Source organism: Myotis yumanensis, unplaced genomic scaffold (genome assembly GCF_028538775.1).
Source record: "Myotis yumanensis isolate MYYU_CA2020_CCGP unplaced genomic scaffold, mMyoYum1.0.hap1 SCAF_18, whole genome shotgun sequence".
NCBI classification, from domain to species: Eukaryota; Metazoa; Chordata; class Mammalia; order Chiroptera; family Vespertilionidae; genus Myotis; species Myotis yumanensis.
In genome coordinates, this window is record NW_027223769.1 from 22,959,995 (window position 1) to 22,983,022 (window position 23,028).

At 44.2% G+C, this 23,028-nt stretch overlaps 1 protein-coding gene across 3 annotated transcripts; it reads left to right on the forward strand.

Annotated features, from left to right (window-relative positions):
• The first annotated feature begins 761 nt into the window (after positions 1–761).
• On the forward strand, positions 762–21,532 carry MLKL (mixed lineage kinase domain like pseudokinase). 3 transcript variants are annotated; one of them, XM_070397758.1, is made up of 11 exons: positions 762–1,027; positions 5,232–5,694; positions 10,788–10,853; positions 12,043–12,220; positions 14,285–14,382; positions 15,407–15,542; positions 15,937–16,018; positions 18,579–18,730; positions 18,939–18,988; positions 19,247–19,387; positions 20,153–21,532. In XM_070397758.1, exons 2-11 carry the CDS (start codon positions 5,244–5,246, stop codon positions 20,194–20,196), a joined length of 1,398 nt encoding a protein of 465 aa, XP_070253859.1. In that variant the 5' UTR covers positions 762–1,027; positions 5,232–5,243; the 3' UTR covers positions 20,197–21,532. The 3 variants fall into 3 exon arrangements, with proteins under 3 accessions (XP_070253859.1, XP_070253858.1, XP_070253857.1); XM_070397757.1 differs by having other exon boundaries at positions 953–1,027; positions 5,222–5,694; XM_070397756.1 differs by lacking the exon at positions 762–1,027 and adding an exon at positions 1,278–1,348.
• The last annotated feature ends 1,496 nt before the right edge of the window (positions 21,533–23,028 follow it).

Here is a 23,028-nt window from a genome sequence, read left to right on the forward strand (position 1 = left end):
TAGACTTGTTCGATGTGGTTTTGTTATAACATGGATGTGAAGAAAAGAAAAGAAAAAGAAAACACTTCGCAGCCAGGGCCACTGTCTGTGTGGAGTTTGCACCATCTCCCCATGTCTGCAGGGCTTTTCTCTGGGGCCTCCAGTTTCCTCCCACATCCCAAACATGTGCACGTGAGGTGAGTTGTCCCCGTCTGGGTGAGTGTGGGGTGTGTGTGATGAAAGCACTTCCTGGCATCCTGTCCGGGGTGGGTCCTACCTTGCGCCCTGAGCTGCTGGGAGAGGCTTCAGCCACCTAGCCCTGAACTGGAATGAGCAGGTTGGAAAATACGATCCTGTTTTTTTTTAGTCTTTCTTACATGTACATGGAGTTCACATTTTTTCCAATGTTTACTATAAGTGTTTGGGGTGTTTATCAGAAGTTTGGTGATTTTTTGTGACCAGAAATATGCTGTAGAAACTTAACTCTTGTGCATACCATGTAGCCTGTGGTCAACTTGGTTTCCTCATATGAGGTTCCCCTTAAAGTCAGTCCAAGAACCTATAGGGAGCCTTAAGTGAGGACTTAGTGTGTTCTAGAAATAGTTACCGAGTGAATGCGGGAAGGAGGGGGAGGGTGGAAAGCGCGGGAGGAAACTGCCAGGAGGAAGGGAGGAGACTCCGCTCTGAACTTTCTAGAAAGGGGCTCTAGGATCCAGGGCACCTGAGCCGTGGGCTCAGACTGGTCAGACTTCACTGTCCACGTGCCAGCCCTGGGTCGGTGGCCTCTGGAGGGCGCAGGACCGAACGGTTCAGGCACAACCCCAACCCCAACGACAGACAGTCCTGCGGCGGGAAAAGGGAGCCGGAGCGCAGAGCAGGAGCGCAGAGCGCGGAGTCCTGGAGGGAAGCGGGCACCGGGAGACTCGGGACTCCCCTGTGGCCTCACGTCCACAGACTTCTCCGCTGGGCACAGGCAGCCTCTGCTTGGCGGGAGCGGGCCTCCTGGACTGTGCACCGGGCAGAGTGGACGCCTTCCGGAGGGACAAGGGTGAGTCTGGTGTGGTCTCTGGGCGGGGCGCGGTCCGCCTTGCGGGGGCAGGGGGCTGCGGTGGGGTCCCTGGGCCGGGAGGGGAGATGGGGGAGTAACCGAGAGTGGGGTGGCCCCCTGTTCGATTTCCCGGAACTCGGGTCCGGGTTAGTTTCATTTCCTGCGCTCTGATGGTAGAGCTGCCCGCGCGCGGGTCTCTGAATGACTCACTGCCTTCTGCCAAAGAAGAGGTGGAATGGATGGGGGTTGGAGGGCCCTGGGAACCCGCTCAGAGGAGCCGTCCCAGAAGCCCTGGACAGAGGAACTCCAGGCTGTCTGTGGGTAAATTGCCTAAGAAGCCTACTGAGTGATAATGCCCTCATCAGGAAAGGATGTCTGATACCTCTTTTTTTATTTTATTTTATTTTATTATTTTATTTATTTTGAGCAGAAAAGGAAATGCCATTAGATTACTTATGGATTTATATTGTTATACCACTTAAAGATTTTTTCACTTTTAAAAATAGTAAATTTTCCCTCTCCTTGTTAGCAGCTTTCCATATTATAAATAGCACTGCAATGAACATCTTAGTATATATCTTTCTATACACATACAAGCTTTTCTACAGCATAAGTTCCTAGAAATTCACATTGTTGAGTCAAAAATATGTATATACTTCTATTCCCTCTTATCCTTTTGATATCTTTATCAATGGTTAATAAGCCCTAAGCAGTTTCAGTTATTGCAGTTTTTAATAGATTTGCATCTTATAGGTAAGTCCTCTTATTTGTTTTTAAAAATCTGGTTATTCCTACCAATTTCCTCTTTGAAATTAACTTTAGGATCATTTCGTTTCAATACCAAACTATACCATTGGGAGTTTTGTTGGAATTGCTTTAAATTGGGTTTAAATTGGAGAAGGATTGTCTGGCCTGTCATTTTTAATCTTCACAGCCAGAGATATAACAGTTCTCTCCATTTTCTTTAAGCTTTGTTTTGTGTGATTTTTTTCATACCACATCATCACTTCTGTAAAATGTATTGTTTTAAATTGTCACTTTTATGAGTGGGGTATTTCCCCATTATCTTTTCTGATTAATTATTGTGGAGATGTAGCTTTTTTATGAAGTTGGTAATAGGCTAATTGGAGCTTGAAGCTATGAAACTGAAATCTGCAAGATTCCTTGAGCAACACTTTCACATCTGATTCTGTCTTCAGTGGACCAGAGAAAAGTGTAAAGCCCATTGCCCTCATGGGTGCCAAGAAATGGCTTTGAAGGCATTTGCTTAGCAACTGGGAGTAGCTGGGTACTATGCAATCCACTGAGTCTTTTTAGACATGCCTTCATACCTGTCATTTCCTTTGCCAGGTCCATATAACTTTAAGGCAAGAAAAACAAAAGTGTACCCACTGGTTGCTCAGTTGGTTTCACTTCCGCTAGTTTTTCATTCATCAGATTTGTGTGTCAAGCCAGATTTGTGTGTCAAGCCAATGCAATTCTCCAAACTGTTATCTGATCTTTAACATGGTGATAATCGGTGTCCCACCTATTTCATGGAGCTGCTGAGATTAACTGTTTAAAAGTACTTTGGAAACCATCACCATGGTCTTGTACTTATTTAAATGCAACTTCCCTGAGCCTAAGTATCTCCGACTATAAAACAGTGAACTCATGGTTCCAAAGTTCGTAGCATATACTAACTGAATAGGGAGATTTGTGATCATTGTTCTTATCATCACTCATCACTGAAACAGGTTGCCTTTAGTTACAAGTACAGCAAGCATGATGCAAACTGGCTTAAATAATAAGAAAGGTCATTGGTTCATGAAACATGTAGTTGAGAAATGGGGTAGACTTCAGGGTCAGTTCAAACCTTTGCATTTTCTTTCCTTTTCTTTGCATTCTGTCATTTGTAGGTTGCTCATCCCAAGGCTTTAGGATTGGGGCTCCATGCTTTCTCACTCATTCACCCATATTCAGATGAAAGAGAGAGGGAGGGGGAGAGAAATTAAGAGTTAGAAGCTGGCTTCCTGGGCTGTCTTAGGGGATCCAGGAATCTCCCCGGCAACCATTCCCCTCCACTCAAGTTAGCCCGCGTGCCCAATTTTGAATCAATCACTGTGAAAGGCTATTAGGAATTATCTGATGGCTTAGATCACGTTTTCTCAACCCCAGCACTATTGACCTTTTGGGCTGGATAATTCTTTGCTGTGGAGGGGTTGTCCTATGCATTATAGCACCCTAACATCTACCCACCAGATGTAAGTAGCAGTCACATTGCCAGAAGTCCTCTGGAGGCAAAATCATCTTTGGTTGAGAACCACTGGCTTAGATACATCAGGTTTCACCTCTAGAACCAGAAGTGGGGCCAGCTCCCTACACACTCATTGCTGAATGGGGGAGGAGCAATAGCCACTTAAAATCTGGGCAGTAATAGGAGGTAGGAAAATGGGTGCTGTGAGGGCAACACAGATGTTCACCACGATTCCTTTGGGCCTGGAAAACCCGAGTCTTTAGTGCAAATGCCTCTGAGGGAGCGGCACTTACATAATGAAGTCTTATTGGTGCATAGACAATGGGTAGGCTATAACAAATGTACAGCTTTCTAAAAACGCAGCAGAGAGAGCTGGGGACGAGCACTAGGGAGACAGGGATGCTCAAGCATTGGGAAAAGAGATAGAAAGGAAAAGCTGAGATTGACAGAAGCCAAGTTCTGTTACAATCCTGAGTATCCTTGGCCAACCGTGGCCAAGGTTGCAAATTGGGGCCTCATGGGCAATATCCAGTTGGCAGACATGTTTTATTTGACCCACACAGTTGGACTGCACATTTTTTTACTTGGTTGCAAGATTTTATATTTTTAAAAGTGAGAGAGAGAGAGAGAGAGAGAGAAATATCTATTTGTTGTTCCACTTATTTATGCATTCATTGGTTGCTTCTTGTATGTGCCCTGCCAGGAAATCGAACCTGCAACTTGATGTATTGGCACAACGCTATAACCAACTGAGCTACCTGGCCAGGGGTGGTTGCAAGATTTTAAATTGAGAGATTTAACATAAAAATCCAGATTTCTGTCTGCTCTTTCTTTTTTTTAAATATATTTTATTGATTTTTTACAGAGAAGAAGGGAGAGGGATAGAGAGTTTGAAACATCGATGAGAGAGAAACATTGATCAGCTGCCTCCTGCACACCCCCTACTGGGGATGTGCCCGCAACCAAGGTACATGCCCTTGACCGGAATCGAACCTGGGACCCTTCAGTCCGCAGGCCGATGCTCTATCCACTGAGCCAAACCGGTTAGGGCTCTGTCTGCTCTTTCAAAACTGGAAGGTCTTCCACCACTGGACCATTTATCCTTGCTGGCTAACCCTTGCCTTCTTTAGACAGGGCCTGAGATTTCCAACTCACCATCCTATCGTCACCCCTATACTTTGGCAGGATATTTTTGTTAGAATAGGCTAAACCAGCCGTGGGCAAACTACGGCCCGCGGGCCAGATCCGGCCTGTTTGAAATGAATAAAACTAAAAAAAAAAAAAAGACCGTACCCTTTTATGTAATGATGTTTACTTTGAATTTATATTAGTTCACACAAACACTCCATCCATGCTTTTGTTCCGGCCCTCTGGTCCAGTTTAAGAACCCATTGTGGCCCTCGAGTCAAAAAGTTTGCCCACCCCTGGGCTAAACTGATATAATGACCAGACACCAAAATATAGTGGCTCAAACACAACAGAAGTTTATTCCTCATTCACTTAACAGTCCGTGGCAGATGGTCCAGGTCTGTGAGCAGCCCTCCTCCAAGTGATGAATCAGGGATCCAGGATTCTTCCTTCTTGAGACTCCACCTTCTTTCTCGGGACTCCAACACCCCTAGGGCTGTGTCATCCTATGCATCCAGCTGATAGTGTGTAAAGGAGACAAACCCGCCTCAGCCCAAAGTAGCATATATCCTATCCACTCACACCCCATTGGCGAGAACTAGTCATATGGCCACATCAAGCCTCAAGGACGGCTGAGAGATATAGTCCTAGGTGAGCCAACACTTCCCAGCCACAGCTCTGTTATTATGGAAGGGCAGAACAGATATTGGTGGGCGTCAAGCCATCTCTACCTTATATGAAATTGTGGGGAGAATTCTTCAGCCATTTAAATCACAGACACCCCTGTAGCCCAGTCGTAAATATGCAGGAGATTTCTGGGACTTGAACAGATTGCATCAGTTTCTTCCAGGTATGGATATATTGAAGAACGTCATCTCCTGGGCCCAGTATGTGTACGAACTATGTGAAAAGATGCAACACTGCGAGGGACAGTACAAACGTCTAAGGAACCGCATCCACGGCCTGCTGCAGCCTCTGCAAGAGCTCCAGGCCCGAGGAGAGGGGAACCTGTCCCCTGGGATCATCACTGCCCTGAACAATTTCCAGGCTGCCCTCAAGGAAGCCAAGAAGAAGATAGATAAGTTTAGCGATAAGTCCTTTCTCCATAAGTTTCTAACATCAGGGAAGAACAAAGAACTCTTTACAGATGTGAACAATAGGCTGAACGATGTCTACCAGGAGCTCTCACTGGCGCTTCAGGTGTATCAGGGGGTGTCTATTTCAAGCATCAGCAAAGAAGCCTGGAAAAAAGAGGATCAGCAGGATGCAGAGCGAGATTGGCGAGTCTTCCAGAGTCTAACTGGTAAGGCTTCTTTTGTCATGGGGAGTAAATGGGGGCATTTTAGTCTCGTTTTGATTTACCAGAGAAGCAGGAAGGCTGAAGAGGTTTGAGCAGATATCATTCATGTGACTCAGAACTCCTAACATCCATAGGCCCAGATATGGTGGGGGGGGGAGACCTGGTGAAATTTGGGCAAGCCAGAGTAGGAGAGAGGTTGGGGGTGTTGATACTAATGTCTTCTTTGCTTCTTCATTCTCTTTGATGTAATACTTAGAATTCCAGAAGCTAATTCCTTCCAGCCTTACTTTTTCCAGGACCTTCTGTTAATATGTAAATTATCAGGAGGAAGAACTAACTAATTAACTAAGCAAACATGAATTGAGTATAGTCACGTGCCACTCAATGGCAGGGATACATTCAAAGAAATGTGTCATTCGGCGATTTCAGCGATGTGGGAACATCAGCGTGCACTTACACAAACCTAGATTGTCTAGCCTACTACACACCTGGGCTATACGTTATAAGCTATTGCTCCTAGGCCACAAGCCTGTACAACATTCGACTGTACAAACCAACTAAAGATTAAGTCAAGAGAATATGATGCAACCAGAAGACATAGTAAACATGAGATATATGAGGTTGCTGCTGGCATAATATTGCATACAGTTTTACAGTAAACTTTTTTTATAAGTAGAAAGAGTATACTCTAAAGTGACAATAAAAAGGATAGTATAGTAAATACATAACCCAGTAACCTAGTCACTTATTATCAAGTATTATGTACTGTACATAATTGTATGTGCTATACTTTTATACTTTTATAGCAAGGTAGTAGGTTTGCTGAGACCAGCATCACCACAAACACATAAGTAATCACTGTGGGACATCACTCGGTGATAGGAATTTTTCAGCTCCATTATAAGCTTATGGTCCACCTTCATATATGCAGTCCATCGCTGACCTCAACATTATGAAAAACACAACTGTACCTACTGTATGCCAGCTAGTGTTCTACGTTTCTGAGACATAACACAGAGAAAAGTAGACAAAATCTCTGCCCTCTTGAAACATAAAGTCTGCAGATAGAGGTCTAAGTCATTTTATTTAAAAGCAATGAAAGCCATAAGCAGGGCAATGAAATAGAAAGTGACAGCAGATGCAGACTGAGTGTTCAGGGAAAGCTTCTCTAACCGGTGGCATTGGAATGGACGCCTTGAATAATGAGAAGGAGCAAGCCATATGAAGATGAGGGAGAGGAGCATTCCCAGCAGAGAAAACAGGAGATGCAAAGGCCCTGAGATGGGGAATAAATGTGGCAAGTGCAAGGAACAACCAGAAGGCAGGATGGCTTTGGTGGGGTAGACATGGAAGAGAGTAGTATGAGATGGATGTGGAGAAGTAGGCCGGAAGATACAGGAGCAAGGTCGTATGGGGCCTTGAAGGCATTAAAAGAAATATAGGTTTTATTCTGAGTCATAGGAGCCAGGAAAGGGAGGTCTTAAACGTGGGCCTGTCATGATTTGACTTGTATTAAAGAACATCACTTGGGCCCTAACCGGTTTGGCTCAGTGGATAGAGCGTCGGCCTGCGGACTGAAAGGTCCCAGGTTCGATTCTGGTCAAGGGCATGTACCTTGGTTGCGGGCACATCCCCAGTAGGAGGTGTGCAGGAGGCAGCTGGTCGATGTTTCTAACTCTCTAACCTCTCCCTTCCTCTCTGTAAAAAATCAATAAAATATATTTAATAATAAAAAAAAAAGAACATCACTTGGGCTGCCATGTGGCAATGGACTGTAATGATACGTATTAGTCAGTTGCTATACTAATACTGCAATAACAAACCATCTCAAAATCCAGAGGCTTGAAACAATAGTCATTCATTCTCCTGCTCACAGATCTGTGGGTCCATTGGGATTCTTCTGATCTCAGGGGCCTAGGCTGTGCTGGGCTCCAGGCAGCAGGTCTAATTTAGATCTGTTTAACCTGTCTCATTCTGGAGCCGAGGTTGTAGGAGCAGTGAGTCCTTGGAGAATGTTCTTTTGGCAGAATTGCAAGAAGGCAAGCTCCACAGTACCAGCACGATTCAAGCCTCTACTTGTTTCCACTAATATTCAAAGCCATCGATGTAGCCAAGCCCAACATGAAGGGACAAGGAAATACAGTGTGCCCGCTATGAAGCTATAATAGTGTGGATGTATAAGACTATTACATAGGAGTGAAGAATTGGGACCAATCATTCAACATACCCCAGAAGGCAAGAGTGGAAATGTGAGCCTAGTTAAGAGCCACTTTGAGACTAGGTAGAAGATGACGGTGGCTTGAACTAGAGTGGCCCTTGAACTTGGTGGACTTAGTGGAGGACAAGGCCTTAGGGATGAAACATGGGCTAGGTTGGAATAGGGGGTGACAGTGGGGCCAGGGCCACCAGAAGAGGGAACAGAGCAGAAGGATGGAAACAAATGTGGCCTCTTTACCCTTTTGCAGATCTTGGTGATAGGAATTCTAAACTCTTCCCTTTTGTAAGGACTATGGGTGGAGAGAGAGGAAGTGAGGAGAGGGTAAAGGACATTTGAATGAACCTTCTGGGCACTGGAGCCCAGCAAAATCACTGTTCTGCCACCTTGATGTGGAAGGCGGTCCATCCCCAATCAGGTCAGCAGGAGACACTCAACCAGGTCAAACCGCGCCTGGAAGAGACCTGTGGGCAAAATGGGTTCTTTTCTGGACGAGGGAAAGTGAGACATCTGTAATCCTCCAACCAAACACCCAAGAAAGAGAAACAGAATCAGGGGTTGGGGGCCAAGGGAAAGAGGTGTGTGCAGGGGCCAACCCAACTGAAAGACAGGACTGGCCCCCAGCCTTCCTAATCTTCAGCACTCAAATTGGCCCACTTCCTGGGAAAGGTGGGGGGCATGTTTGTGTCATCAACTTGGAGGACAGGATTTACCTTCTGCTCTTGCTTTTCAGTTTTGTTTTGTTTTTTATTGCTTAAAATATTACAAAGAGTAGTACATTTGTCTCCTTTTTTTTCCCCCTTGACCTTCCCCCGGCCTCCCCTACCCCCCCAGTGTCTTGTGTCCATTGGTTATGCTTATGTGCATGCATACAAGTCCTTTGGTTGATCTCTTACCTCCCCAACCCTCCCCAGCCTTCCTGCTGTAGTTTGACAGTCTGTTTAATGCTGCTCTGCCTCTGTATCTATTTATGTTCATCAGTTTATAATGGTCTTTATTATTCATAAATGAGTGAGGCTTTTCAGTTTTTAACACTTGGAGTGGGGGAAACGAGTTAAGTCGGCTCGCGTGAATTGCGCGTACTCCGCGGGAGCCGTCTTAACTCGGTTCATATAGATTTGCGGTGGAATGCGGGAAACGTGTAAACTCGGGCCGATTGTAACTGCGTATTACCAAATATTTGTTTGTTTGCCGTTCACAAAGATACCTACCTGCGTATGCGAACCGTTTCATACCCATTGGGGTAATAGGTATCATAAAAATCCCTGATTTTGCGCGGGAAACCTAAATAATTGCCCGCGCCATCTTATATTTTGGCGGGAAATTCACCCCACACCGGAGTGTTAAAAACACTTTTATCAAGTAATACATTCACAAGGTACAAAAAGGGCCCAGCATGAGAAGTAAATGTCCTTCTCACCTTGACCTCACAGGAACTGTTTCCTCCCCAGACATAATCTTCTTTACCAGTTCGTTGAATAGCCTTCCAAATATTTAAGAATATAGATTTTTTAATCAATGTTACACTATCACTAGCATCCTAAACACACTGTTCTGCTTCTTGCTTTTCTCACTAAATCTTGAATATTCATCCATATTAATTTCCATAGAGTTGCCTCGTATTCCTTGGTATACATGGGCCAGATTTATTTATTTATTTATTTATTTATTTATTCATTTATTTTAAAATATATTTTATTGATTTTTTTTTTATAGAGAGGAAAGGAGAAGGATAGAGAGTTAGAAACATTGATGAGAGAGAGAGAAACATCAATCAGCTGCCTCCTGCACACCCCCTACTGGGGATGTTGCCCGCAACCAAGGTACATGCCCTTGACCGGAATCGAACCTGGGACCTTTCAGTCTGCAGGCCAACGCTCTATCCACTGAGCCAAACCGGTTAGGGCGGGCCACATATATTTAAACAACTCCCTATTGATGAACATTTGAGTTGTGCCCAGTTTTTCACAATTGTAAGTAGTCCTGCCTTAAGCATCTTTGCATATATTTCAGGATATCTTTAGGAACAATTCCTATAAGTGGGTCAAAGAGTATGAGCACTTTACTTTTTTTTTTTTTACAGATGTCCCCAGCCTCCTCCCCTCCCCCTGGAACTTAAAATTTTGATAGAGATTGCCAGATTGTCCTCCACAGAGGTTAGATCAATATCATTCCTACCAACTATGTATGAGATTGTGTTTCTCCACACTTTTCTTCATTAGCTTTAGCACTGAAGGTCCTATCAGTTTTTAAACGTATTTCTGATTATATAAATAAGGATAGATGAGATTATGCTATGGTGTAAAAAAAAAAAAACCACACAACAGTGTCTCAAAGAAAGAAAACTTTTTTTCTTATTTAGGCAAAGTCCAGGAGACTCCGAGGTAGGAGCTGTCCTTTCCAGGAACTTTCAAGGTTATGGCACTTTCGCATTAACACAAACTTCCTTCGCATTTCTTTCACTTCATTTCTTAGTCAAAGCGAGTGACACAGCCGTGCTTCAAAGGCATTCACTATGTGCTTAGAAGTAGAAAGACAAGCCCTAACCAGTTTGGCTCAGTGGATAGAGCGTCGGCCTGCAGACTCAAGGGTCCCAGGTTTGATTCTGGTCAAGGGCATGTACCTTGGTTGCAGGCACGTCCCTAATGGGGGGTGTGCAGGAGGCAGCTGCTCAATGTTTCTAACTCTCTACCCCTCTCCCTTCCTCTCTGTAAAAAATCAAGAAAATATTTTTTTTTAAAGAAGTAGAAAGATGAATATTCGTGAGCAGTAGTAGTAATCCCTACTGCAATGAATATGATAAGTTAAAGAAAATGGGACGTCGGTGTGCTTTTAATTCGCATTTCTATTTTTGAGTATTTGCTACTCTTTTTTCCTGCAGCAAGTGAAATTATCGAAGCTTCAGTGGAGCAAGTGAAAAATGAAGTGGGAAAAATCATGAGGCGCCGTGAGTTACCTGTGACCTGCTGCTTCTGACTGCCCCCAAACCAGAGTCATTTGTTCAGTAGGAACTCCAGTCTTCCCCCAGCCCACCACTGCCCATTTTCTAGGCTGGATGGTTGGAAACAGCCCACAGGTTTGCGGATGTGCTCATAACTTAGCCCAGGCTTCTGTCCATGGAGTAGCATTTGAAGGGAACCTCTTGACCCCCAAGATACCTTCTAGTACCGGTCTAAGCGCTGACAACTTCCTCTAGGCCATCGGTTCTCAACCTGTGGGTAGCGACCCCTTTGGGGGGTCGAACGACCCTTTCACAGGGTCGCCTAAGACCATCGGAAAACACATATATAATTACATATGGTTTTTGTGATTAATCACTATGCTTTAATTATGTTCAATTTGTAACAATGAACATACATCCTGCATATCAGATATTGACATGACGATTCATAACAGTAGCAAAATGACAGTTACGAAGCAGCAACGAAAATAATTGTATGGTTGGGGGTCACCGCAACATGAGGAACTGTATTAAAGGGTCGCGGCATTAGGAAGGTTGAGAACCACTGCTCTAGATAGTATCGAAGCTTCTTTTGCTGAATTCCCAAGAACAAATGCAAATCCAATTTAAAATACTCATTCATCACTCATTTGACCAATCTGTATCTGCTGTCAGAGCCTTGTACATAGAGCCAAGTCAGATGCAGAGAAAGACCCTGCCTTAGGGGAGCTCACAGCCACAGGGTAGGAGGGAGGGAGAGGAAAGAGAGTCGTGTGAACACATACCAGCAGTGGAGTCACTCAGCTTGAACTGTGTCTCTCACTATTAGAGCTGAAATGACTAAACAAGGTGCTAAATGTTCAAGTGCCGAGCTCAAGTGGCAGTAGGCGTAGGAAGGGCTCCAAAACGAGTGAGACGGGTTGAGATGGAGGTTTAGGCTGGAGAGACAGACAGGACTTGAAGAAGAGGGGCAGGAAGTGCATGACACATTTTTGTTAACCATCCAGCTGTGTCTCTACTGGTCCTTCAGAGGCTCTGGAACCTCTTCCCCAGGCTGAGTGAGTCAGAAGGTCCTGCCAGGGCCAGCTTTGGGTCATGGCATAAGGCTTCCCACTTACATGTTTACAGAGACACGTCTTCCCTTAGGACACCTTCCTCAGCTCTTTGACTCTATTTCCTTCTGTCCTACGGTCAGAATTACAGAAATCAATAAAGGCGGCCCTAGCAAATAAAATCACGGAGATTAAGAAGGAGGAGCTTTCTGATTGGATCTCTCTAAAGAAAAATGAATTCAGCGAAGTTTTTAAAGGAAAATATTACCAATCTCCAGTGGCCATAAAAGTATTCAACAACGTCCAGATCAGAAACCCTGGGTAAGTGCTTTTGTGTAGTTACTATCTCATGTATCATTTCACTTCCTCTCTAAAACTCCCCAAGGAGAGAGGCGTATTGTCTCCATTAGGTGGGAGAACGGGGCCCCAAAGGGTGAAATGACTTGCCCTCTACTCTTAAGGAGCAGAGAGCCTAGACTTTAAGTGCATGTCTTCCAACCTCAATTCTAGAAACTTCTCTCTTTTATTCATACATTTAGTTATTTAAAAATTTGTATTCCCTTCCGTTCCTATTTCTCGGTCCCCCATCCCCTCCACAGGCAATAAAGTGTGTTTTGTTTGTAGGTGTTCTTGTAAAATGTTTGTTGTTGTTATACGTGCGTGCATCTTTTATTTTCACAAGTGGTAGTGTTATATGTCTGTTGCGTACTGTTCTTACCTTTTCCACTCAGCATCAGGGAACTAGTACTGTACTTGTAGCCCTTTCCTTCTGACTGCTGTCTGCGGTGTAGACCCACATTTTACCTATTTTTCCAATGATGGAACCCAACCTGTTTCCAACGTTCCCCCACCAAAAATAATGCCACTATAAGTACCCCCTTTTTGGACCTGTATGAGAATTTTCTTTGGGCTGTGTTGCCAGGAGGGGAAGCAATGGGTCATAGAGGAATCAATGGGTCATGCTTATATGAAATTGACTATGTAGAATGGGTTGCAGGTGCCTATACTCTCCCAGCAATGTGTGAGAGCTCTGGAATTACATATCTCTACCAACTCTTAGTGTTATCCAGCTTTCTCATTTTTCTCATGCTTATGGTTATAAAGTAACATCCTATCGCTATTTTGATTTGCATTTCTGTTTACTAATGAATTTGAACATTTATTCATATGGCTTTTAGCTATTTGGGTTTCCGCTTCTCTATATTGCCCTTCTTTCTGTCACGGTTGCTGTTTTTGTCATGTCCATGTGTAGAAGATAAACATGTATATTGTGGCAATTAATCATTTCTAAGTTTGAGATATTGCAAAGGTCTTCTCGCATCATATTTTCTATACTTTAATTTTGCCAGTGGTGTCCATCAACAGACAGCTTAAATTTTGATGTTATTAATTCTACCAAAATGTTACCTTATTATGTATTTGTGCTCTTGAGGTGCCCTTCCACTCCCCTAGGCATTCCAGATTTCTTCTATTAACTTTGAGTTTTATTTCTCACATTAGGCTTTAATTCTCCTGGAATCCACCTTTGATATTATGTAAGGCCTAGTTTTATTTTTTATCTATACAATGAATCCATTTTCTCTACACCAGCTATTAAATGTTTTCCCCCATTGACTTGTGGTGCCACATTTGTTGTACGTTAAGTTTCTATTTAGACATGGATCTGGCTCTAACCTCTCTATTACATTCCACTGGTCAATTTGTCTTTGCACCAATAACACTGTTTTGTTTTTATTATGACTTTTTAGTAATTCTCAGTATCTAGTAAGGTAACACCCTCCATCTTGGCTCTTCTTTCTCAGGTTGACTAAGCTAAATAAATATCACATTCCTCAACATACACATTGAGATTTTGATTGGGATAGTATTTTTAATAACTTTATTGACACATCATTTACATACCATAAGATTCACCCATTTAAAGTGTATAACTTACTGGCTTTTAATATATTTACAGAGTTGTACAACCATTGCCATAAAGTGATTTTTAGGACATTTGCATAATCCCACAAGGAAACCCTAGACCCTTTAGCAGTCACTCCCCATATACTGCTACCCCCACCTTCTCTAGCCCTAGGCACCTACTAATCTACTTTCTGTCTCTATGGATTTGTGTGTTCTGGATATTGCACACATGGAATGATACGATATGTGGCCTTTTGTGTTTGACTCCTTTCACTTAGCATGATCTTTTCAAGGTAAATCTATGTTGTAGCATGTATTGTGCATGCTAATTCTACTGCTAAACACTGCCATCAGTAGCCAAGCTCATCTCACCCCAGGATGCTGACAATCCCCCACACATGCACAGATGGTCCCTACACTATATGTTCTCAGAGGGACCCTCCCATCTTGAAATCCTAATTGTCCCTTTCATCCTCATAGAAGAGTGAGGCATGTTTTCAATAATGAGGTCACAACCATGAAGAAATTTGATTCTCCTAACATCCTGCGTATATTTGGGATTTGCATTGATGAAACAGGTAAGGAGTGCTTCTGGGGTTGGGCCTTCTTTTGGGGGTCTGTCATATATCTTATAATGCATTGCATTTTTAAAGAAGAGCTGGAAGGGTGGGATCTATATAGTGTGATTATGATCAGTGTTCTTTTTTCTGCATCCCAAGATGCAGGTTCCCATATCCTTTCAGGAAACAAGGGCTTGAATTTGGCTTTATCCTGAGGGCCGATTTGCACTAATGTGGCCACCTCCTCTCCTCCCAGTCTACTGGGGATCTTGTTCAGATACTGGCCTGAGTGATGGAAGCATCTTGTTGCAATAAAACATGATAAAGCTGATTGATCAGTATAAGGAATCTACCCTGGATCATCATTAGTGTAGATCAAACCCCAAGACTCAATTAACCTGCCCCTTTATCAAGAACAAGGAATCTATCCTTGCTCATATCATTAGTGTAGATCAAACCTAAAAACTCAATTAACCTGCCCCTTGACCAAGAACCTCATGCGTCAGATTCTTTTTCATTTTAATTTTTTAATGTGGCTGCATTTTCCCTCATAGCATGGCCTCTCCTGTGGGTTATACATTGTTGCTCTTGTCTACAGAGGGGACAGAGCAACCCCTTTAAATGTTTTATTCCCCTTTAGACGTTTCCCTACAGCCTCCCTCAACTAAAGGAAAACTTCCAGTGATATCTGGTCTCCTGGGTGATGGCTGAGGTGACTGATTCATTCTTTGTGTGTTGGTTCTTGCATCTGAGGGTGTGAACAAAACAGAGCCTGCCCTCTGGGGCTTGAACTTGAGTGGGGGAGACATTACTCAAATAACTAAGAGAATGTATAATTCCGACATGCCAAATACGACGACGAAGAGGTATGGGAACTCTGTGGGTATTTGACCCATTCAGTGAGGTCAGGATGCAAACTGTGTGAGATGGGGTTAGAGGGTGGGGGAGAAGCAGTGCAGCGCTGATTTCTGTGTCTGTAGAGATAGGGGGAGATGGGCTGCAGAGCAGCAGCTCTGAGTGGGGCTGATCTTCTTTCCATCAGTGACCCCACCTCAATTCTCCATTGTCATGGAGTACTGTGAGCTCGGGACCCTCAGGGAACTGCTGGATCAGAAAAAGGACCTCACATTGGCGGAACGCATCGTCCTGGCCCTGGGGGCAGCCAATGGCTTATGCAGGTACCATATGGGTTGAAAGGATGCTGAGAAGAACAGAATGAGTCTTCCTTCCCTACTGATATCCCAGAGAGGATGAGAGAACAGGCCAGAAGCCCAAGATAGTCTCCCCTTCCTTAAGTTTTTGTTGTTGTTAATCCTCACCCGAGGATATTTTTCCACTGATTTTTAGAAAAAGTGGGAGGAGGAGAGACAAAGAGAGAGACACATCGATGTGAAAGCGACACATCAATTGGTTGCCTCCAGCACTTGCCCTGATCAGGGATTTAGCCCACAACCGAGGTACAAGGGGGAGAGGCATGGTACTGACCAGCCTCCTTGTTCCGGTAATAACTGTCAAGCCCCCCGGGAAGGTCTTGCAAAGGTCACTAACGCTCCCTGCCTTTGGTCATGTCAGGCTGCACCATTCCGAAGCCCCTGAACTCCATAGAAACATCAGCAGCAGGAGCTTCCTAGTAACTAACGGCTACCAAGTGAAGGTGAGTGTGGCCTTCCAGGGGGCTCTTTGAGTTCAACCTTGGTGACTGTTTGGTGCCGGGAGAGGGACACCTGTTGCCCAGAAAAGCTGTGCCTGCTTGTTTCTCTGCCTTAACCTTAGAACTGAACTCAAAACCCTTTCCCTGCCTGGACAGCTTTCCGGGTGCCCACCCTAGGTCAGACTCAATCCTGCCTGCTGTTAGGATGCCTGTCTTCACTCACCACCTACTTAGCAGGGACGGGCTAAGAGTCATTTCCCTTATTTTTTAAGAGACTGGGACGAAATGATTTTTAAAATATGTTTTTATTGATTTCAGAGAGAGGAAGGGAGAGGGAGAGAGAGATAGAAACATTGATGAAAGAGAAACATTGATCGGCTGCCTCCTGAACACCCCCTATTGGGGATCGAGCCTGTACCTGGGCATGTGTCCTGACCAGGAACTGAACCAGCCACCTCCTGGTGCATAGGATGAGGCCCAACCAACTGAGCCACACTGGCTGGGCGAGAGTCATTTCCCTTTAGATTTCTGGACACCACTTCTACATCCCCCCAATGCCCACTAGGGGATCTTCTCAGGCCCAACTAGGCATTCAGACTTACAGGACTGACATAGGCCACACTTGGCATTTGGAGTCACTTAGAAGGGTATCATGCAGGAAACATAGCTTGCCAGCACGGCAGCGTCAAATCTTTCTCTCCAGTGGCGTCCCCACGGCTGTCCCACAGTCACCCAGGAGGTGTTCTCTTTGCCCTTTCCCAGGTGCTAGAGAAAGAGGCTCCCCTCGGGTGAGTGTGGGGCCCTCTAGCCTTAGAAGCCTCATGACCCTCAGAAGTCACATTATAACAACTTCTGAGGCATATCTTCAAGTGTCCCCACGGAGGCATGTCAGTTATAAGATTCACCACATGCCCTAACCGGTTTGGCTCAGTGGATAGAGCGTCCGCCTGCGGACTGAAAGGTCCCAGGTTCGATTCCGGCCAAGGGCATGTACCTTGGTTGTGGGCACATCTTCAGTAGGAGGTGTGCAGGAGGCAGCTGATCGATGTTCCTCTCTCATCGATGTTTCTAACTCTCTATCCCTCTCCCTTCCTCTCTGTGAAAAATCAATAAATTAAAAAAAAAAAAAAAGATTCACCACAAAGCCCAGCATCCCTATCAGCTCTTTATAGTCTGCATACCCTGTCAATAAGCTTTACCTGTCAGTGATCATTTTTTGTCATCAACATATTACTTAGGAGCATAGGTGACAGTCTGCTTTTATCAGGTTCCCAAGGGACTGGAGCTAAAAAGTCGGATTCTAATAAGGAAGAGAAAGGGTTTAACTCAATGCCCATAATTCCCAAATGCTGAAAGAGTATTTTCTTTGTCATCCATAGATGGCTCTCTTTCTTCCAGCATTATGAGTTTCAGAGACAGCCCCCCAAAAACAGAAGTTAGTTCTTTTCTGCCATTCCTCCTCGTCGGTGTGATGTAAGTGCTCCCAAAGCACCATGACTATATCACTCAGGGTCCTCATCCCGCCTGACTGTAACATGTGCTCTTCAGCCTTTCCTCTCTGGTATCTAGCATGGTGCCAGATGTCAGAGGATGTTAGTGCTCAGTAAACATGTAATGGAAAGGGGATGAGCCCGGCCAGTGCTGCTCAGTGGTTGAGCGTGGACCCATGAACCAAGCGGTCACTGGTTCGATTCCCAGGCCAGGTACATGCCTGGGTTGCAGGCTCAATCCCCAGTTGGGTGTGTGCAGGAGGCAGCCGATCCATGTTTCTCTGTCATTGATATTTCTACCTCTCTATTCCTCTTCCATCCTCTCTCTCTAAAAAAGTCAATGAAAACGTATTTTTAAAAAGGGTGGGGGATAAGCCCTCTACATGTCTTATCCTTTTCCTCACCTTGCCCCTAGACTTGCATATCTGGCCAAGTTTGGGGGTGGCACACCTCTGCACAATGATGGTACTAATGACATGTGTACATGGAGAAAGGAGAATATCTGCTCCCATTAATCGTGTTGTGGCTTCTTTAAGAGCATGGCATTGGCCATGCAGGGTCAATGGGGGTAACTCAGAGCTGTCATGTAAAATCCAAAGCAACAGGCTGGCTGTTCTATAGGGTCAGATCAACAAAGAGGGTGCCCTATGCCATTTTTTCAACTGCTTCTGAGAGAAAGCAAGCCATGTGGTAGCTCTATGCACCTCTTCCACCCTCACTTAGTGGAGTTGAGTCCTCAACTGAGAAAGCACTGCATCTAATACAGTGATACTAGAACAGCTACAACTTACCAAGTCTTACAAGTGCTTTATAACCATTATCTCAGGTAATCCTCATTGCCCCATTTTACAGAGAAGAAACCTCTGTGTTTCTCTTGGTCAATACACCATAATAAATTAAACCCATAATGCCAGCCAGTATGGTTGCCACACGGAGAGAAGACATCACTGGAAATACATTTCAAAGGTAAAAGACTCTCCCCGACAATCATGTGTAGCACCAAGCCCTTGCCCACTACTCCCAACCCAAGATCCTGTTGTTTCTTTCTATCTCTAATTCACCTCTCTATCTAGCTTTCAGGATTTGAGTTGACCAAAACACAGACTTCCATCAGCAGAACAACTAAGAGAAAAAAAGAAGGGACAGTCAATTCCGCAGCATATATCTCACCTCAAAGACTGGAAAATGTGTACAATATATATGACATAGCAGCTGAAATATACAGGTATGTTCATGTTCTTGCTCAGACTCTAACTCAGATGAACAGGACAGGAAAGCCCAAGTCAAACTCCACATCCAAACACCATCATACCTCTACTCTGTTAAATGGAATTGGGTGGCAATCCAAAAACTCACTGAAGTTTCTAGAAATGGCTAAGAGGTGTGGGAAAACAGGAACATTCTGATTGTTCAGCTTCTCGGTTTTCTTTCAGCTTTGGAATTGTCCTCTGGGAAATCGTCACTGGGAAGACCCCATTTGAAGGTAACCAGGGTGAAGGTTGGCTCAGATGGTGCTGGGATTGGGTCCTTTTCCAGAAGACTAGAAATTCCCCATCAGTGCTGTCCTGGGTGTTTTGTTCTCCAATGTGGGCACTGCCTGGGCTGGTCATTGAAGTCATTGGAAGCTCTTGTTTCTTCAGTACTTAAAGTCCCTAAGTCTGATGCCAGCAATCCTCATCCAGAGAGATGTGTGAGTGCCAGAGCAATATTTCAGCCTCTCATCCTCTTGTTTCCATGCCAGGCTGTGATTCTAGGAAGATCCGCCAGCTGGTGGCTGAGGACCGGCACCAGGAGCCACTGGGTGAAGACTGCCCTTCACAGTTGAAGGAGATCATTGATAGTTGTCGGGCTCACGAGCCCTCCAGGCGGCCCTCTATTAAGGGTAAGGTCCTCTCTGATCCGAACAATGTGAGCCACACGTGTTAGTTCACATTTGTGAAAGATTTCCTTTATGTTCACAAGCAGGGGTGATTTTGCCCCTCGGGGGACATTTGGCAATGCCTAGAGATGTTTTTTGGTTGTTACAACTCAGGGACGATGGGTGGGGTAGATCATACTACTGGCATCTAGTAGATAGATACTACTCAACATCCTACAATGCAGAGGACAGCCTCCTACAACAAAGAATTCTACAGCCCAAATATCAATAGTACAGGACTTCAGAAACTGTGTTAAGGGACAGTGTTTAGTCTAAAGTAGGTTGGTGAGGTAGATTATTCCAGCTTATATTCACTATATTCATATTCTCTCATTCTCTCTCTCTCTCTCTCTCTCTCTCTCTCTCTCTCTCTCTCTCTCTCTCTCTCTCCTCTCCTCCCCCCTTCTTTCCTTCTTCCCTCTTCTAGGCTCCCTTGCATCTCAGGGTCAGCCTGGTATTAGAGAATCTAAAACTGAGACTAATTCGCACTAAGATGGGAGTTTACCCCTCCTTTGTATTTGAGAAGCTACTTGTATTTGAGAAGTTGACCAAGTAAGAAGGAACATCATATCACTAAGGCATGAATGCAGATGGTGGTTTAGGCTCCATCCAACCAGACCAAAGGGAGCGTAGTTTATGCACTGTTGTGCAGTGTAGAAACATTTTTGTGCTTCTAGCTTGGCTTTAAGCTCCCTTTTATTGTCTAACTTTCTGCTCATTCATTCACAGAAATCTCAGAGAAACTGTCTATCTTTTACAATGCTGAGGATTGAAACAGAAACTAAGGAGTCGCTGGACAAGAAACTGGAAGAGGCGAAAGCTGGGCATCTTTCTCTCTCCTATCCTCGGCGTGGCGGATTTTTTTTATTTATGGATTTATTTTAGTTATTTATGGATTCAGGGAGGCAGCACTTCTCTGTTACAAAGATAAAACAGTTCCAGTCATGCAGAGCACATCCCCCTCCAAACGATATTGTCAAAAGTATGTCTCTGATAGTAACTGTGATAGATGTTTTACAAAAACGTATCCCTCTCTGTATGGACTCCTCTTAGCACTGTGACTTTGCAGCTCCTCCCATGGCAAAGTGGAATCTACACATGAAACTAACATATTATTGTATGTCAATTATATTTCAATTGAAAAGAAATACTCTCTCTTACAAACTGAAAGGTTTATAGATAATGCAATGATATATCTGGAGTTTAATTTAAAATAATTCAGGGGGAGGGAAAATAATCTTACCTAATAATAGACAAACATGTAAATTGACTGTCCCTCCGCTCTGCTCACAAGCCAATCAGGAGAGTATGCAAATTAACCTAACAAATATGGCGGTTAATTTGCATACGTAGGTGCGAATTGGCGGAGTGGGACGGAGCAGCAAAGACTGAAGGCGGCTCCAGCCAGAGCGAAGGCCTGGGTCCTGTGTGCCAGAGGAAAACCGGTGCCAGCAGGCAGGAGAAGGGAAGGCCTATTGCATGAATCTCTTCATGCAACAGGCCTCTAGTTATAAAGAAAAAAGTAAAATAAGATTAGCTATGAGTTGCTAGTTGTTGAATCTTGATGACGGGTACATATGGGTGAATATGCTTAAAACTTTCCACAATAAAATGATTTTTTAAAAGGGAGAAAAAATAAAGCCTACTTCTCCACTACTTGAATCTAGGCTGGTATTGTGACTGGCTTTGGCCAATAAAATGTAAAAGCAATGGTGTGCCCATTCCAAGCCTAGGCATCAAGAGGCCTTATACACTTCCACTCCCTCTCTTGGACCCTGATCCAGACATGAACTGGGCTACTATGCTGGAGAATGAGAGATACATGGAGCAGAGACAACCTAACCCAGCTGTCCCAGTCAACACCAGAAGAACCACACAGCTGAACCAGACCAAACTGTCCATTCAGCCCTAGCCAGTTTGGCTCAGTGGATAGAGCGTCAGCCTGCAGACTGAAAGGTCCCAGGTTTGATTCTGGTCAAGGGCGCATGCCCGGGTTGCAGGTTCCAGTAGGGGGTGTGCAGAAGGCAGCCAATCTGATTCTCACCAATGATGTTTCTCTCTCTCCTTTCCTCTCTGAAATCAATAAAAATATTTTGTTTTTAAAAACTACCCATTCACAAAATTATGATCTAAATTATTGTTGTCTTAAGCCACTAAATTTTGGGATGATTTGTTACACAATGGTAGTAACTAAGCAAACACTGTTCAGTCTTCCTCTTGACCATTGAACAAAATACAAACTCCCCATTTGGGTACCCAGGGCCTGTATCTCTGACCCTAACCTTACTTCCTATATGAAGTTCCAGAGTTCTTCTACCAGATACTGCAAACTCTAATGCCTATAGTGTCTCAGAGGAAACCCCCATGAGTGTGCTAGCCTGAAGCGGGGTTCGGTGAACAGATGAGCATTGTTCAGGACAGCCGCTGCTCACTTCAGTGTTTCCAGAGCTTTCCAATTTGTCAAAAGAAGCTGGATATTCAGATTTCTCTGTAAGTTGTCATATTTTTAAATGTTGGCATCTCATCAAAAATTATTTTAATGCCATATAGGGCAAACAAAATATGTTAGTCTGGGAACTCCCATATTTAATCTCTGCTAGATTCAAACCTGTGTCTCCTGAACGTGGTCCTCTTGTTCTGGAATTTTATACTTTTGCTCATGGTGAATGCTTTACATAGCATACACTAACCCTACCTCTAAATACCTACCCCCCCCCCCCACCCCCCAGCGGGGCTGCCAGCAGACAGGGGACCAGGGGCCGTTCCCAGAGGGGCCAGGTGGGGGTGTGTAGCATGGGCCAAGACCTACCCCCATGCCCACCACTGCCTTGCGGCCCACAGTTCCTTTCAAAGTGCACGAATTCGTGCACTGGGCCCCGAGTGATTTTATAAATAAAAAGTGTAGAATAAACGTGGGCAGTTTGAGCATTTAAAATTATTCTTTTTTTTGCCGAAACCGGTTTGGCTCAGTGGATAGAGCGTCGGCCTGCGGACTGAAAGGTCCAAGGTTCGATTCCGGTCAAGGGCATGTACCTGGGTTGTGCGCACATCCCCAGTGGGGGATGTGCAGGAGGCAGCTGATCGATGTTTCTAACTCTCTATCTCTCTCCCTTCCTCTCTGTAAAAATTCAATAAAATATAAAAAAAAAAGATAAAAAAAATAATAATAAAATTATTCTTTTTTTTTAGAGTTTTTCTTTAGGTTCTATTTTCATCTTTAAAATCCTTCGTTGCCTTTACTGTACGGCTTACAACGAAAATTCTCCCTTGTATATTAGTTATTTGTACTCTGGCAGACCTACAGGCAGAAGTGGATTTATTGTGAAACTAATAAAGTTTAATCTCCAGGGTCCTTTACTTTGCACAGAATATCTTCCAAGGCCCTGTAATTCATTCCCCCCCCCCACACACACACCATTTATTTATGAAAATTTTCAAATACACAGAAAAATCAGTATAATTATACTCTGGACAACTATATGCCAACCACCTAAAACAGCCGTGGGCAAACTACGGCCCGCGGGCTGGATCCGGCCCATTTGAAATGAATAAAACTAAAAAAAAAAAAGACCGTACCCTTTTATGTAATGATGTTTACTTTGAAT

Excerpts from the sequence above, each read along its gene's own strand:
- MLKL (XM_070397758.1), top strand. The coding sequence starts at position 5,244 with ATGGATATATTGAAGAACGTCATCTCCTGGGCCCAGTATGTGTACGAA. Across the intron at positions 10,854-12,042 it reads GGGAAAAATCATGAGGCGCC|AATTACAGAAATCAATAAAG; the intron begins GTGAGTTACCTG and ends TCCTACGGTCAG. Across the intron at positions 14,383-15,406 it reads GATTTGCATTGATGAAACAG|TGACCCCACCTCAATTCTCC; the intron begins GTAAGGAGTGCT and ends TCTTTCCATCAG.